The 14929-nt window shown below is 62.0% G+C and overlaps 1 protein-coding gene across 2 annotated transcripts in view; it reads right to left on the minus strand.

Moving 5' to 3' along the window:
* Positions 1-14929, minus strand: part of TMEM63B (transmembrane protein 63B) — a 27427-nt gene continuing 12498 nt past the window's right edge. For both annotated transcript variants that reach the window (XM_056126065.1, XM_056126064.1), the window contains 15 exons: positions 14799-14869; positions 10292-10372; positions 9095-9218; positions 8870-9003; positions 7075-7212; positions 6812-6965; positions 5370-5476; positions 5200-5286; positions 5024-5089; positions 3550-3712; positions 2875-2980; positions 1993-2160; positions 1395-1510; positions 1160-1240; positions 1-796 (listed from right to left, as the gene is read on the minus strand). In XM_056126065.1, coding sequence (XP_055982040.1) covers positions 611-796; positions 1160-1240; positions 1395-1510; positions 1993-2160; positions 2875-2980; positions 3550-3712; positions 5024-5089; positions 5200-5286; positions 5370-5476; positions 6812-6965; positions 7075-7212; positions 8870-9003; positions 9095-9218; positions 10292-10372; positions 14799-14869 — 1782 coding nt within the window. In that variant the 3' untranslated portion in view covers positions 1-610. The remainder of the gene's footprint in view (positions 797-1159; positions 1241-1394; positions 1511-1992; positions 2161-2874; positions 2981-3549; positions 3713-5023; positions 5090-5199; positions 5287-5369; positions 5477-6811; positions 6966-7074; positions 7213-8869; positions 9004-9094; positions 9219-10291; positions 10373-14798; positions 14870-14929) is intronic.

The raw sequence follows: 14929 nt of genomic DNA on the forward strand, positions 1-14929 counted from the left end.
CTCAGAGCTTTTCTGTTCATTTTTATTTTAAAGGAAACAAAAACAAAAACAACAGTGCAAAAACCCATTTTCCAGTGTCAGCCATACCCTCCCCCCACCCTGGGTCCCCACCCCCCGGCCACACTTGGGGCCAGACTCCTCTTCCCCCTCAGCACCCCCTCCCCGCTCATGGCTGGGGCTCCGCGTCCTTGGAGAGCTCGATCCCGGGGGCGGGGGTGGTGGGGGGAGGAAGGAACTGGGGGGTGGCCCCTGACCTGCCTGCCCCCCCAGGTCTCCAGCCATGGCACTGGGTCACCCTCTTGGCTCTCATTAACCCTTCTGGACCTCACGACAAGCCTGGGGGGCACTGATCTGGGGGAACCCTGTCCACACCCCTCTTTGCCCCGGGGCCGGCTCGGGGCTCTCCTCACTGAGGCTGGGGCTGGTCCTTCCCTCCCTCCCTCCGTGGGGGGGGGGGAGAGAGCGCGGTGAGACCCCCCCAGATTTTAAATACCGTAATGAAAGCGGGCAGGGGGCCGGATGGGGGCTGTAGACCTAATAAATTATTAGCGTTGTTTTTAGTGTCCGTGGGGCGGGGGAGTGGGGGTCGGGGTGGCCTCCAGGGCCCCCCTCACTGGTGAATCTCGTTCTCTATGAGGCTGTCCTCACAAGACTGGAAGTCTGTGTCCGTGAGGCCGTCGGGCGGCATGAGCAGCTCCTCGTCCTGGGACGAGGACGACGGGGGCTCGTCCCCTGAGCTGCCGGGACCCGCGTCCCCGTCTGCCTCTGAATCCTGCAGCACCTGGGCGATGTATTTCTGCGGGGAGGAGAGGGGGCGTTGGGTGCTCAGGACGGCTGTGGGTGACCCGCAGCTACGGTCCCACTGCCAGGGCCGCTGCTGAAGGCCTGGCGGGCCCCCCTGCCTTTTTTTTTTTTTGCTTTTTGGGTCACACCTGGCGATGCACAGGGATTACTCCTGGCTCTGCATTCAGGAATCCCCCCTGGTGGTGCTCAGGGGACCATACAGGATGCTGGGAACTGAACCCGGGTCAGCCGCGTGCAAGGCAAACGCCCTACCCTCTGTGCTATTGCTCCAGCCCCCAGGCCCTCCTGCTTTGGAAAGAGGCCAGCAGAGACCACCGCGGGCTACCCACGCGGGGCCTCGGGCCAGGACACTCACCGCAGACTTGAGGACAGTGGCAGAAGTCGGGGGCCGGCCATTGCTTCTGGGGTCCACGGTATCTGTCTCCGTGTGCTCAATCTTGGGGGGGCCCAGGGTTGAGTCAGAGGGTGTGTATGCGAGGGGGGGAGTGTTTCTCCTGCCCTCAGCCATGGCCCCTCATCCCGCGTAGCCCCCTGCTGCCCCACCCCTCAGCTCCCAAGCGTCCTCCCCTGCCCCCCCACCCCGCCCCCACCTTGTAGTTGTGGGCACTGAGGTATTTGAAGTGTCCGAAGCAGACGTGGCAGAGACAGATGACGATGGTGATCACCAGGACCACGAACGTGAACATGGACGTGGGGGCGAGGAAGCCTGGGGGGGAGGGGCGGGAGCCACGGGTGGCACCATGCACGCTGCTCTGGGGGCCTGGTGGTCCCCTTTTTTTCTTTTTTTTTGTTTTTTGGGTCACATCTGGCTCTGCACTCAGGAGTTACTCCTGGCGGTGCTCAGGGGACCATATGGGAATCGAACCCGGGTTGGCCGCGTGCAAGGCAAATGCCCTACCAGCTGTGCTATCGTTCCGGCCCCCACCCCCCCCTTTTTTTTTGCTTTTTGGGTCACACCTGGCGATGCTCAGGGGTTCCTCCTGGCTCTGCACTCAGGAGTTACCCCTGGCGGTGCTCAGGGGACCATATGGGATGCTGGGAATCGAACCTGGGTCGGCCGCGTGCAAGGCAAACGCCCTACCCGCTGTGCTATCTTTCCAGCCCATGGTGACCCCCTTCTACCTTCCAAGCAGTCCCCCACCTCTGGGACGGCCCCTCCTGCCTGGGTGCCCCCCCACCGGCCCTCACTCGTGCGCATGGTGGAGAAGAAGAGGAGCCAGAAGAGGCAGAGGATGGGCGCGGCCACCACCTGGTTCACGGCCCCCGAGTGGATCTTCTTGTCCAGCTTGGCCGGCAGGTAGGCGTAGTAGAGGTTGTACCTGTCTACCAGGTGCTTCAGCAGCATGTACATTAGCCCTGGGGAGCACACAGCCTGCCCTGGGACCGGCGCATCGGGGACCCCCCCTGGCCCTCCCCGGCGGGGAGTCCAGGAACGGCGCTCACACCGCCTCCCGTCCGCAAAGCCCTGTGTTTTGTTTCTGAGCCTACGTGCAGTGCAGGACAATGGCCTGGTGACCAGCTCTGTGGCCCTGGCGGCTGGCCGAGAGGCCTCGGCACGCAGACAGGTTAGAGCAGGAGGCCCTTCTCCAGGGGAGCATGGACCAAGAGTCGGAGGGGAACGGTTAGCTCTCTCCAGCAGGAAGTGGCACTTGTTCCCGGGTCCTAGAGCTCGGCTTCAGCTGGGGACCTGGCCAAGGAGGCCCAAGGCCTCTCCTGCGCTTAAGAGGGAGCTTCTGGACACGTGTGGCCCTGAGTCGCGGTCAGGAGTATATGTGTGGGCACCTCAGTGGGTGGGTGGGTGGGTGAAGGCCCTGGTGTGTGTGTGGGGGGGAGATGGCCGTGTTGGGGCGACTGCCCAGGGGCCCAGCACTGAGTGACGTCCCTGGCGTGTCCCCTCCTCCCTCCAGGCCAGGCCCCCCGACTGGGCCAGGGACCAGGCGGGAGGCCTGAGGGGCGGGTCTCCCAGCCGGGACCCTGTCCACTCGGGGGGTGCCTGCCTTCCTGGGGCGGGGCCGGTGAGGTCCTGGGTCCCCCCGAGCAGGGCCCAGGTCCCGGCGCGGCGGTGCCTACCGAAGGGCACGATGATGGGGCAGGTGATACTGTAGGTCATGACCACCGTGAAGACGCACATCATCCAGGCGTAGGCCGCGCCGAACTGGAACTCGTAGGCCTGATGCTGGGGGGGAGATGGGCAGGAGGGGGCTCAGGGGGGGGGTGGGCCGCACGGGGCAGCAGCGGGGGAAGGAGCCTGGGGCGGGGGTAGGACAAGCATGTGGGGGCAGCTGGGGCTGAGCAGGGCGTGAGAAGAGGGCGGGGAGGGCCTTGGGGGGCTAGGGGGCTGGAGGGGGGGCGGGTGCATCAGCGGGGGAGAGGCAGGCAGCCTGGGGAAGGGGATGTTCCAGAGTCTTTGTGTGCGTTTAGGAGAGGGAAAAAAAAAATCCTACTGCTAGGGCCTCGACCGCCCACCTGACCCCCACGGGACCCCCACCCTGGAATCCCAGGGCTGTCAGAACGACAGGGTCTCCGCTCTGCAGAACCACTGCTGGACATGTAGGTCGACTTACCGCCTCCGGTGGAAAGCGGACGGCGCAGGGCCGCGCACCGGGCTCCCCCGAGTCCCTGTCCCAGCCCCCCAGACCCCTAATCCCCCCACCCTCCCGCCCCACTCTGGCACCACTGCTGCTGTTTCCGGCCGGGCCCGCCAGGGGGCGCCGTGCGGCCGCCGCGGCGCCCGGGCGGCCCTACCCGCTTGACGTTGCGCCGCTCGGCCGCCGAGCGCGCCAGGCAGAGGCGGATCATGTACATGAGCAGGCCCGGGATGCGCAGCAGGTCCATGGCGTTGCCGATGAAGGCGGAGGCGATGACGTAGTTCACGAAGAAGGCGCCGTTGTCGGGCAGGAACACGCACCTGTGGGCACCAGGCGCTCCAGCGCGGCCTCGGGCTGGGGGTGGGGGTGGCCGCCGGCTCCACCGCGCACGACACACCGGTCCCCAGCAAGCCAGCACCCCCGTCCCACCCCCCACCCCCAGCCCGTGACGGCCCCACGACCCCTCCGTGTGAGTGCACGCGGCGAGTGTGACCCCCAGGCACCCCGAGAATGGGCACAGAGCGCTGCTGTCCGGGTGGTGACTGCCCAAGAGGAAGGACCCTTCTGACACCCCCAAAGACCCCAAGAGTGTGAGCCCCAGGGACATCCAGAAGATTCGCCTGCCTCCCCCCCCCCCACCCCCTCCCCGCCTCTCCGCCCCCAGTCGTAACTCAGAGTTGCCCCCAGAGTCCCAGCCTCAGCCCCCTCCTCTGGGCCACTTCCAGGGGCAGCCCAGGAACCTTTGTCAGTACCTCTGGGGTGGTGGCACCCCAACTGTGAAGTCTAAGATTACTGTAGGAGGTCAAAGGGAATAAACCCACTATTCACAGATGTCCCCAAGAACATGCCCCCCTCCCCGCCCCGACACCTTTCCTAGGACCCCCCCCCCCCCCAAGAGCAGTCTTCCTGCTGGCATGACCTCTGAATAAGCCTGGCGCTTCAGAGGGACTTATAGGACTCATGCCTTGGAACATTGCCCAGTGTGAGGTCAGGGGCCGGAGCGAGAGATAGTACAGCAGCGGGGAGGGGGTTTGCCTAGCACATGGCTGACTCGGGTTCAATCCCCAGCATCCCACAGGGGGGCCCCAAGTAGCAGCAGGAGTGATTCCGGAGAGCAGAGCCGGGACTAACCCCTGAGCATCGCTGGGTGTGGCCCCCCCAAACCCAAACCCAAACCCAAACCCAAAGTGTGACCCCAGAGAGACCACAGACCCCTTCCACGGAGGCGGTGCCAGAGAACATCAGGGAAGAGTTCAGAAACTCCCCCCCCCCCCCCCCCCCCGTCCCTCCCTGCCTCCTTAGCGGCACTCAGCCCCTGAATCAGTCCCAAATATAAGCCCCAGAGCCTCCCACGGAGTGTGACCCCAGAATCCAGAGACCGACCCTCCCATATGCCCTGGGGGATTGCCCCTGAGTACACCTCAGACATGTTGGGTGCAGTTTGGGGGGGTAACCCTGCTGGACGGGGTTGTGAGTCCCCCCTTCTCCACTGCGGGGTGAAAGCTGTGTCCCGCCTTCCTGTGGTAACTGGCAGGTGGAGCATGAACCACGCTCCCACTCCCCCTCCCTCCCTGGCGGCCCCAGCCCCCACTCCCCCTTTCTTCCCTGGGTGGGGGGGTCCAGCCACTCACTCAAACCGAATTGCAGCCTCAGCCAAGAACTTCTTGTCGAAGAGCCAGCGGAAGAAAAGGTCCAGGCTGGAGGGAGCAGGAGAGAGAGGGGCAGCGTGATGGGCCCGGGATGACCCGAGTCGGGAGGCTCGGGGGTGGCCACCCGCAGCCCACAGCCCGCAGCGCCCCCGACACACCTGCTCAGTCCCAGCGAGGGCAGGAGCAGCACCATGAAGATGAGGAAGGTGTAGCATTTGTGCATCGTGGTCCTGTTCTCCCCGGAGCTGCGGCACAGGGGCGGGTGTGGCCGGGTCAGCCCGTGCTCCCTGGAGGCCTCCCCGGGGGGCCAGGGCTGCCCGCGTCTCACCGTGTCCAGTGGGCTTCGAAGAAGGCAGAGTAGTAGACGATGGTGGGGAGCAGGGCCGAGAAGCACCAGAGCAGCAGGGTGGGGAAGAACTGGGTAATGATGGGGTTCTGCAGGGCAGAGGGCATGGGTCGGCTCGTGGTGGTGGGGGGGCAGTTCGGCGACTGCCCCCTCCTCCACTAAGCTGGCGCCCCATGCTTCTCAGGGCCCCATTTCAGACGTTCAGCAGCGGGAGGGCCTGATTCTACGCTTCCAGGGTTAGCTCAGAGCCAGACACGGATAGTGCTGCTGGTATGCATCTTTGGAATGGTGACATGGGCCCATTTTACAGAAAACAGGGGCCCCAAAGCCCCCCCAAAATACCAATAGCAGGGCTGGAGTGACAGCGCACTGGGAAGGCACTTGCCTTGCACAGAGCTGACCCGGGTCAGATCCCAGGCACCCCATATGCTCCTCTGAGCAATGCCAGGAGTGATCCCTAAGTGCAGAGCCAGGAGTTACTCTTGTGACTGCCAGGTGTGGTCCCTAACAGACTCTGATAACATTTGCAGCCAAGAGCAGAGAGGGTTCCAATCCCAGCAGTCTGTCTTTTTTTTCCTCTTTTTGGGTCACACCCAGCAATGCACAGGGGTTACTCCCGGCTCTGCACTTAGGATTTACTCCTGGTGGTGCTCAGGGGACCATATGGGATGCTGAGAATTGAACTCGGGTTGGCCATGTGCAAGGCGAATGCCCTGCCCGCTGTGCTATCGCTCCAGCCCCCCACTTTTTTTTGAATGAGAGGGGTGGTTACGCCCAGCAATGCTCAGGGGTGACTCTGCTCAGGAATCACTCCTGGAGAGGTTCGCGGGACTATATGGGATGTAAGGGATTGAACCCGGGACAGCCGCATGCCAGGCAAGTGCCCAAGTGCCCCCCCCCCCCCCCCCGCACTATGGCTCTGGCCATAGGAGTCCGGGTCTTATCTGTGACAGTGGAGCTACGGTGCCCTTCTAACTGTTGTCCTGGGGGTTCCCGGGAGAGTCTGTGTTTGAGGAACACACCAGTCCCCGCCTGAGCAGCCCTACTTCCCCATACTGGGCTCCAGCAAGCAGGCCACAGCCAGGGCCACTCCTGTGGACACTCAGCCACGAGGAGGGGCGGGCACGGGGTGGTGGGGGTCAAATTGAGGGCCTCACAGGCACTGTCCCTGGAGCTGTGTCCTGACCCCATTACGGCGGTCTTTGACAAAGGCTCAAGGTCTGGATGCCTCGAACCCTCCAGTCCCGTTGGCGAGGCCGTGGGGAGGTGGAGAAGGGCTGTTTGGGAGGTCCTAGGGTCAGTGAGGGCCGGGACCAGACTCTCTCATCCCTGGGTTATCCTGGTGTTTGTGAAGTTGAGGGTGGCCTCTCAGGATGGAAGGGGTGGGGGGTGCAGCCCCAGGGGGCTGTGGGGCGGGGCCTCACGTTGAGGTACTCCACGGGCTTGGTGACGTTGAACTTGTCCATGGTGGTGATGATGATGGCCGGGGTGGTGAGGAAGAAGAGGAGGATGAAGAGGACCACGTTGATGACGAGGCAGCGCAGCCACCAGATGAAGCCTCGGATGGAGAGGTGCTCCCTGGGAGGTGGGGGGGGCAGGAGATGCTCAAGGCAGGCGCCCGGAGGGCACGCACCCCACGCCCATCACAGCGGAGCGCTCCCTCCCGTCCGGGCCGGGGCCCCCTCACCAGTATATGTTCTGGGGGTCAGGGGCGTAGGACACGGTCCAGTTGGAGATATGCAGGGACTCGCTGCAGGACGAGGCGCGCGGCTCCCCGCGGCACGTGCAGCCCTGGCACTTGCACACGTTGAAGTCCTTCAGGATGCTGAGGGTAGCAGGCACCGGTCACCTGGTCAGCAGGCGCCAGGCGTGGGGGCCTGGAGGCGCGGCGGGGTCCTGGACAGGGTGCCCAGGGGGGTGGCGAGTCCGGGGCAGGGCAAGGGGTGTGACATGGCTGGGGCGGAGCCGGAGGGAGTGGTGTGGCTGGGGTGGGGCCTGAGGCATGACTGGGGCGGGGCATGACTGGGGTAGGGCGGGCCAGAGGGTGGGGGGCAGGGTTCAGTGGAGGGGGCCAGGGGCGGGGCCTGGGGGTGGGGCGGGGCTTGGGTAAAGGGGGCGAGGCCGGGGGACAGGACTGTGGGTGTGGCCCGTGGATGGGGCGGGGCCATCGGCCGGGCCTGGACAGGGGCGGGGCTGGGGATAGGGCGGGGCCAGGGATGGGCGGGGCGAGGCCAGGGAATGGGATTGTGTGTGTGGCCTGCAGATGGGGCATGGCTTTACGAGTGGCCCGTGGATGGGGCTGGTGCAGCCGGGCAGGGGCGGGGCTGAGGACAGGACTGTGGGAGGGGCCTGTGGATGGGGCGGGCCTGTGGGTGGGGCCCAGGCCAGGGGCAAGTCTGGGGACAGGGCTGTGGACAGGGCTTCCTGTGGGAGCCACAGCCCAACACCCTTGCCCGCCAGCTGCCCGGTGGGGGTGGAAGGGGGCCTCTAGATGGGGCGGGGCTGTGGGCGTGGTCCAGGCCAGAGGCGGGGTTGGGGACACGGCTGTGGGCGTGGCCCAGACCAGGGGGACAAGGCTGTGGGGGGGGCCTCTGGATGGGGCGGGGCTGTGGGCGTGACCCAGGCCAGGGGCGGGGCTGGGAACAAGGCTGTGGGAGGAGCCTCTGGATGGGGCGGGGATGTGGGCGTGGCCCAGGCCAGGGGCGGGGCTGGGAGGGGGGCAAGGCTGTGGGAGGGGCCTCTGGATAGGACGGAGCGGTGGGCATGGCCCAGGGCAGGGGTGGGGCTGGGGACAAGGCTGTGGGAGGGGCCTCTGGATGGGGCGGGGATGTGGGCGTGGCCCAGGCCAGGGGCGGGGCTGGGAGGGGGGGCAAGGCTGTGGGAGGGGCCTCTGGATAGGACGGAGCGGTGGGCATGGCCCAGGGCAGGGGTGGGGCTGGGGACAAGGCTGTGGGAGGGGCCTCTGGATGGGGCGGGGATGTGGGCGTGGCCCAGGCCAGGGGCGGGGCTGGGAGGGGGGGGCAAGGCTGTGGGAGGGGCCTCTGGATAGGACGGAGCGGTGGGCGTGGCCCAGGGCAGGGGTGGGGCGGGGGGGGGGGGGACAAGGCTGTGGGAGGGGCCTCTGGATGGGGCGGGGATGTGGGCGTGGCCCAGGCCAGGGGCGGGGCTGAGAGGGGGGGCAAGGCTGTGGGAGGGGCCTCTGGATAGGACGGAGCGGTGGGCGTGGCCCAGGGCAGGGGTGGGGCTGGGAACAAGGCTGTGGGAGGAGCCTCTGGATGGGGCGGGGATGTGGGCGTGGCCCAGGCCTGGGGCGGGGCTGGGGGGGGGGACAAGGCTGTGGGAGGGGCCTCTGGATAGGGCGGGGCCGTGGGCGTGGTCCAGGCCAGGTGCAGGGCTGGGAAGAGGGCTGTGAGAGGGGCCTCTGGATGGGGCGGGGCTGTGGGTGTGGCCCAGGCTAGGGGCCGGGCCGGGCAGGCGCTTACATGGCCGTGATGGTCTCGTTGTGGAAGGTGACGAAGGCCATGCCCAGGGGCTTCTCGTTGACCTTCTCCTTCTCGCGCTTGTAATCCTCCTTCAGCTTCTGCTCCAGCTTCGTGTAGTACTCTATGGCCTCCACCTGCGGGTGGGGGCGGCCCCGAGAGGCTCAGCACGGCCGGGACAGGGGAGCGGCCCGGGGCCCGGGAGGGGCGGCTGGGCACGGGCCTCACCTGCTCGCAGCCCCGCACCACGCAGCAGCACAGGTGCCCGCACGGCTTGGGGTTGATCATGGTGGGCACGTTTTCCTTGCTCTGCAGGTTCGTGAAGTAGAGCTTCCCCCGCTCAGCCTTCTTCCTGTGGGAGCCACGGGCCCGTCACTTTTGCCCGCCCTCTGGGGTTCGCTTACTCGGGGGTTGCTTCCAGCTGCCGGGTTCCCGGGGATCCTCAGGCCAGCCCTGCCCTTTCCTACCCTCTCTCAGGGAGCCAGTTAAGGGCCTAAAATAATTCATTTCCTTCCCTTTTTTTTTTGTTTTTGGGCCACTCCCAGTGATGCTCAGGGTTACTCAGCTCTGCACTCAGGAATCACTCTTGACAGAGCTCAGGGGGTCATATGGGATGTCAGGGATCCAACCCAGGTCAGTCATGATCAAGGCAAATATCCTATCTGCTGTACTATCGCTCTTGCTCTTTGTGATGTATACATACATACGTATATACGTATTTGTTTGGTTTTGGGGGTCACACCCAATGATGCTCAGGTTGGGTGTAATTCCTGGCTCTGCACTCAGAAATTACTCCTGGCATTGCCCTGGGGGACAATAGGGGATGCCAGGGATTGAACCCAGATGGGCCACGTGCAAGGGAAACACCCTACCCACTGTACTATCACTCTGGCTTCCCAAGATAGCTTTTTTTTTTTTTTTTTTTTTTGCTTTTTGGGTCACACCCAGCAATGCTCGGGTTACTCCTGGCTTTGCACTCAGGAATTACTCCTGGCAGTGCTTGGGGGACCATATGGGATACCAGGGATGGAGCCCGGGTCGGCTGCGTGCAAGGCAAACACCCTACCCGCTGTGCTATCGCTCCGGCCCCTCCCAAGATAGTTTTTACTGAACAAAATTTACTTAGAAAGATGTGAGGGGAGAGAAAGGAAGTATGTGTTCAAGTGAGAACTCTACGCTAGCCAAAGCTGCAGAGACACAGAGACAAGCAATTGAACGTGTTCAAGGGAGAACGTGGGCTTGAAGAGCCAATCTCTGGCCTCAATTTCTTCTCCTGCTAAAGAAGACGGTCCAAAGATGGGCTGGTGAATGCACCCCTTTCCTTCTGCGGCAACCCCAAACTCCAAGGGCTTGCGCTGCAGTGCCGAGCATGGGGAGGACAGTGCAGAGACTCTCGCCCCTAGGAGAGGCCCCTGCCCTCATTACCTTTCTGCATCCAGGAACATCAGGCGAGCGACATTGTAACATGGGCGGGCTTCGAGAACAGTGCAGTTGGGGTACGCCTCCCTGAAACAGAGTTCGGGCAGGGTCTTCCAGAGGCCCCAGCTACCTGCCCGCCCCCAACCCCAAAGGCATCCATGGCCTTTCAGGCATACATCTCCAATTCAAGACCCCCCTGCCCCATCTTCTCTCTCTCTCTTTGGTTTTGGGACCACACCTGGCAATGCTCAGAGGCCACACCTGGTGGGTCTGTCAGGGCGGCAGCCACAAGCCAGGCAAGCGCCTTAAGCTCTGTATTACTTCTCTCGTCCCTGCCCCCAGCCCCTTCCCTCTTAAGCTGCAAGAAGAGCAGATGAGAAGAGAAAACTGGATAAAGAAATTATGGTACGTCTATGCAATGGAATACTACACAGCTGTTAGGAAAAATGAGGTTATGAAATTTAAAAGGACTTGGTGAGTATTACGCTAAGTGAAATGAGTCAGAAGTAGAGGGACAGATATAGAATGACTACACACATTTGTGGGATATAAAACAAAAATAGTATGAAACTAATATGCAAGGTCTGGGGAAAAAAGGCCAGTAGGTCTGGTCAGTGACTGGAAATTACCACAAGGGTGTGGGAGGTGGAGGGTAGTTAAGATAGAGGAGGGTCCATTATGACAACATTACTTGGAAATGATCACTCTGCACAAGAATTGAGTGTTGAAAGCAGGGAAATGAATATACATGATAACCTTTCAGCATCGGTACTGCAAACCATAATGCCTAAGATGGGGGGGGCTGCCACAGAGGCAGGAGGGGGTGGGGGGTGGCTTGGGTAAATAGGCGGGAAACTGGGAACACTGGTGCTTGGAAATTACACTGGTGGAGGAATGGGTATTGGAACATGGCATGACTGAAACCCGATCATGAACAGCTTTGTAATGCTCTAGCTCAGGGTCACTGCCACTGTCACTGTCCTCCAGTTGTTCATCGATTTGCTCGAGCGGGCCCAGTAACGTCTCCATCATGAGACTTGTTGTTACTGTGTTTGGCATATCGAATATGCCACGGGGAGCTGGCCAGGCTCTGCCGTGCGGGCGAGATACTCTCGGTAGCTTGCCGGGCTCTCCGAGAGGGGCGAAGGAATCGAACTCGGGTCGGCCATGTTGGCCTGCAAGGCAAACGCCCTACCCGCTGTGCTATCGCTCCAGCCCATAGCTCAGGGTAATTCGATACAATAAAATTATTTAAAAAAAAGGGCAGAGGGTGCGAGGCGAAGGTGCAGCTGAGTGCAGGCTTTGCCTGCAGAAGTGCCAGGCTCCATCTCCAGTTCGGCATGCTCCTGCGAGCACCTCTGGGAGTCGGCACCACCACCCCATCCCGGGCACAGAACCCGAAGGCCCTGAGCAGCACTGGACTGTTACCACCCCAAATGCAAATAAAAGGTGGGTCCCCTAAGAATAAAACTCAGGTGACACCCCACCTGTGTGCAGGATGTGGGGGTGTTAGGGCAGGTGCGGGGTCAGGCTGCCACAGCGAGGGTGGATTCCAGCCAGACCTCATGGGCTGCTGGGAAGTGGTGTTTCTTGTTGTGGGTTTCCTTTTCACTTTTTTTCTTTTCTTTTTTGTTTTTTGGGTCATACCCGGCGATGCACAGGGGTTCCTCCTGGCTCTGCACTCAGGAGTTACTCCTGGCGGTGCTCAGGGGACCATATGGGATGCTGGGAATCGAACCGGGGTCAGCCACGTGCAAAGCAAATGCCCTACCCGCTGTGATATCTCTCCATCCCCCTTCTTTCACTTTTTACATTTTTAATTTTATTTTTGCTTGTTTGGGGGCTACATTTGGTGATGCTCAAGGCACACTCTTGGCTCTGTGCTCAGGGCTCACTCCTGGCTCCACGCTCAGGGATCACTCCTGGCTCTGTGCTTAGGGGTCATTTCTGGCAGCACTCCGAGGGGACCATACAGGATGCTGGGATTGAAACCTAGGTCAGTTGTGTGCTAGACAAGCACTCTCCTGCTGTACTATACCTCCAGTCCCACCCCCCCAATTATTATTATTCGGTCCTCCCGTTGTTCATCGATTCGCTCGAGCAGGCCCAGTAACGTCTCAATCATGAGACTTGTTGTTACTGTGTTTGGCATATTGAATACGTCACGGGGAGCTTGCCAGGCTCTGCCATGCGGGCGAGATACTCTCGGTAGCTTGCCGGGCTCTCCGAGAGGGGCGGAAGAATTGAACTCGGGTCGGCCATGTTGGCCCCTTGTAAGGCAAACGCCCTACCGCTGTGCTATCGCTCCAGTCCATTATTATTATTATTATATTATTATTATTTTGCTTTCTGGGTCACACCAGCAATGCGCAGGGGTTACTCCTGGTTCATGCACTCAGGAATTACTCCTGGTGGTGCTCAGAGGACCATATGGGATGCTGGGAATCGAACCTGGGTCAGCCGTGTGCAACGCCCTACCCGCTGTGCTATAGCTCCAGCCCTATTCTTAATTTTTAAGTCTTAGTTTTTCCCCTTGCCTCCTCAGGGGTTCTGGGCAGTGCCAGGGGTTAATTTCACTGCCTTGGGGTTGCTGGGACGGTGCCTGAAAGCTCTGTGCACTGTCTGGGGCCCTGATTATTCTCTTCCCCCTGTTCCCAGCAAGCCTGATTCCGGCCCAACACAGAGCCATGATCCAGAGAGAGCCCAACAACCCCACATGCAGACAGTCCCGGGCCAAGGAGGCCAGGAGATGGTTGTGCGTGCGTGCGTGCGTGTGTGCGTGCATGTGTGTGTGTGTGTGTGTGTAGCACACCCAGAGGTGCAGGGCTTACTCCTGCTCTCTGCTCAGGGCTCATTCCTGGCTCATTCCTCATTCCTGGGGTTCAGAAGACCATATGGGACATGGAGATCTAGCAAGCAAGCACCCTAGCTGCTGTACTATTGCTCTGGCTCCGAGAGACTGGGTTTAACCCTGACTTGAGGCTGACCTCTAACCCTGGCCAGAAGCGATCTTTATTATTTGCTCGAGTGGGCCCAGTAATGTCTTCATTTATTATTATTATTATTATTTTGTTTGTTTGTTTTGGGTCACACCCGACGATGCGCAGGGGTTACTCCTGGCTCTGCACTCAGGTATCACCCCTGGCAGTGCTCAGGGGACCCTATGGGATGCTGGGAATCAAATCCGGTTCGGCCGCGTGCAAGGCAAACGCCCTCCCCGCTGTGCTATCGCTCCAGCCCCCAGAAGTGATCTTTAACCCGGAGCCAAACTGACCCACGACCATGACCCTCTGCCTGCTCTGCCCAGATGCAGTGGGCCCCGACCTCGCCCCGAGATGGAGCAGGGCTACGCTATGCTTGCGCTCAACCCTCGGGACTCGCTGACTGAGCACTTCCTGATAGTGAGTCTCTTAATCTTGGCGCCACAGCCGGGGTGCTCATGGGTCACTCCCAGGGGTACCTGGGGACATATGCAGCAGAGGATCAAGCGTCCTAAACCCTGTACTGTTGCTCCAGCATACATCAAGTCTCCTTACATCTTCCCCTCTTGTGAACCGTACCCACCCAGAAATGCAACACTGCGGGCAGCAAGGTGCCAAGGCACCTTGGGCTCGTTTGCACACGCAAGTTTGAAGGGATTTTTGGGCACTGTGCATCCAGAGGCCTCTCACTGCTGCCAAGCTGCTCGTGACCCCTACTCTGAGTTCCGGCAGCTCAACTCCCTATCAACCTTCCTCCGACCTGGTGGCCTTTCCGCAGCTCCTCTGTCCCACCGGCCGCCCCCACCCCCCGCCTCGTCTCCAGCCACGTTCCCTCATGAACATGATTTTTCACCTGAGGCCCCATGGGAAAACCCTTACGGGGTCTTACGGGGCCAGTTAGGATGTATGCCTGGGATACGGAAGGTGACCAGAGGAAGCGGGCTGGGGGACAAGTGTCCCTTCACCAACGCTGGCCACAACACTCGCTCTTCCACAGCCCGGGGTCTGCACTGACCCCCCAGCCCTACCCCCACCCAGGGGAGCCGTAGCGGATGCAGGCCCTGGGCGGGGCCTGGCCCTGACTGCCACCCCTCTCCCCCTAGCACGGCTCCTGGCTGGCCCCGAGCTGACCTCACACGGCTCTAGGCAGAGACCTGGACTAGCTGACCCCCAGGCGCCAGCCTGCCCCAGGCTCTGGGGTCCTTCACTCACCCGGCCTGTGCTGAGGCCTCCCAAGGGTCTCACAGCCCCGGAGGACAGGGACGCACAGGCCAGGCGCTCTGCCACCTGCAACCTCAGTGGCATCTCCGCCTTCCTCCAAGACCTGCAGTCCGGGACCCACCTCCAGCTCCCCCCCCCCCAAAGCCGTTGTAACCTGGGAGTGGGGGAGATTCCCCCCCCCACACAGTGAGGGGCCTGGAGCAGGCCCAAGTGCAGGGAGCTCACCCCCGACCCCCATCCTACACAGGGCACCAGTCGGAAGGCAAAAGATCCCAGCGGGACAGGGCGCGGGGCCTAGAGCGGCCACTTACTCGAAATGCTTCTTGATCTTCTCCGATTCCGCGTACTTGGAGATTCCATTGATGAAGAGGGTGCGCTTCACCTGGAGGGGTGGGGGGATGGAGGGACGCAAGTGGGGTGCCTGCCTGAGGCTGGGGGCGGG

The sequence above is a fragment of the Sorex fumeus genome, unplaced genomic scaffold, assembly GCF_029834395.1.
Source record: "Sorex fumeus unplaced genomic scaffold, SorFum_2.1 ptg000061l, whole genome shotgun sequence".
Classification (NCBI taxonomy): domain Eukaryota; kingdom Metazoa; phylum Chordata; class Mammalia; order Eulipotyphla; family Soricidae; genus Sorex; species Sorex fumeus.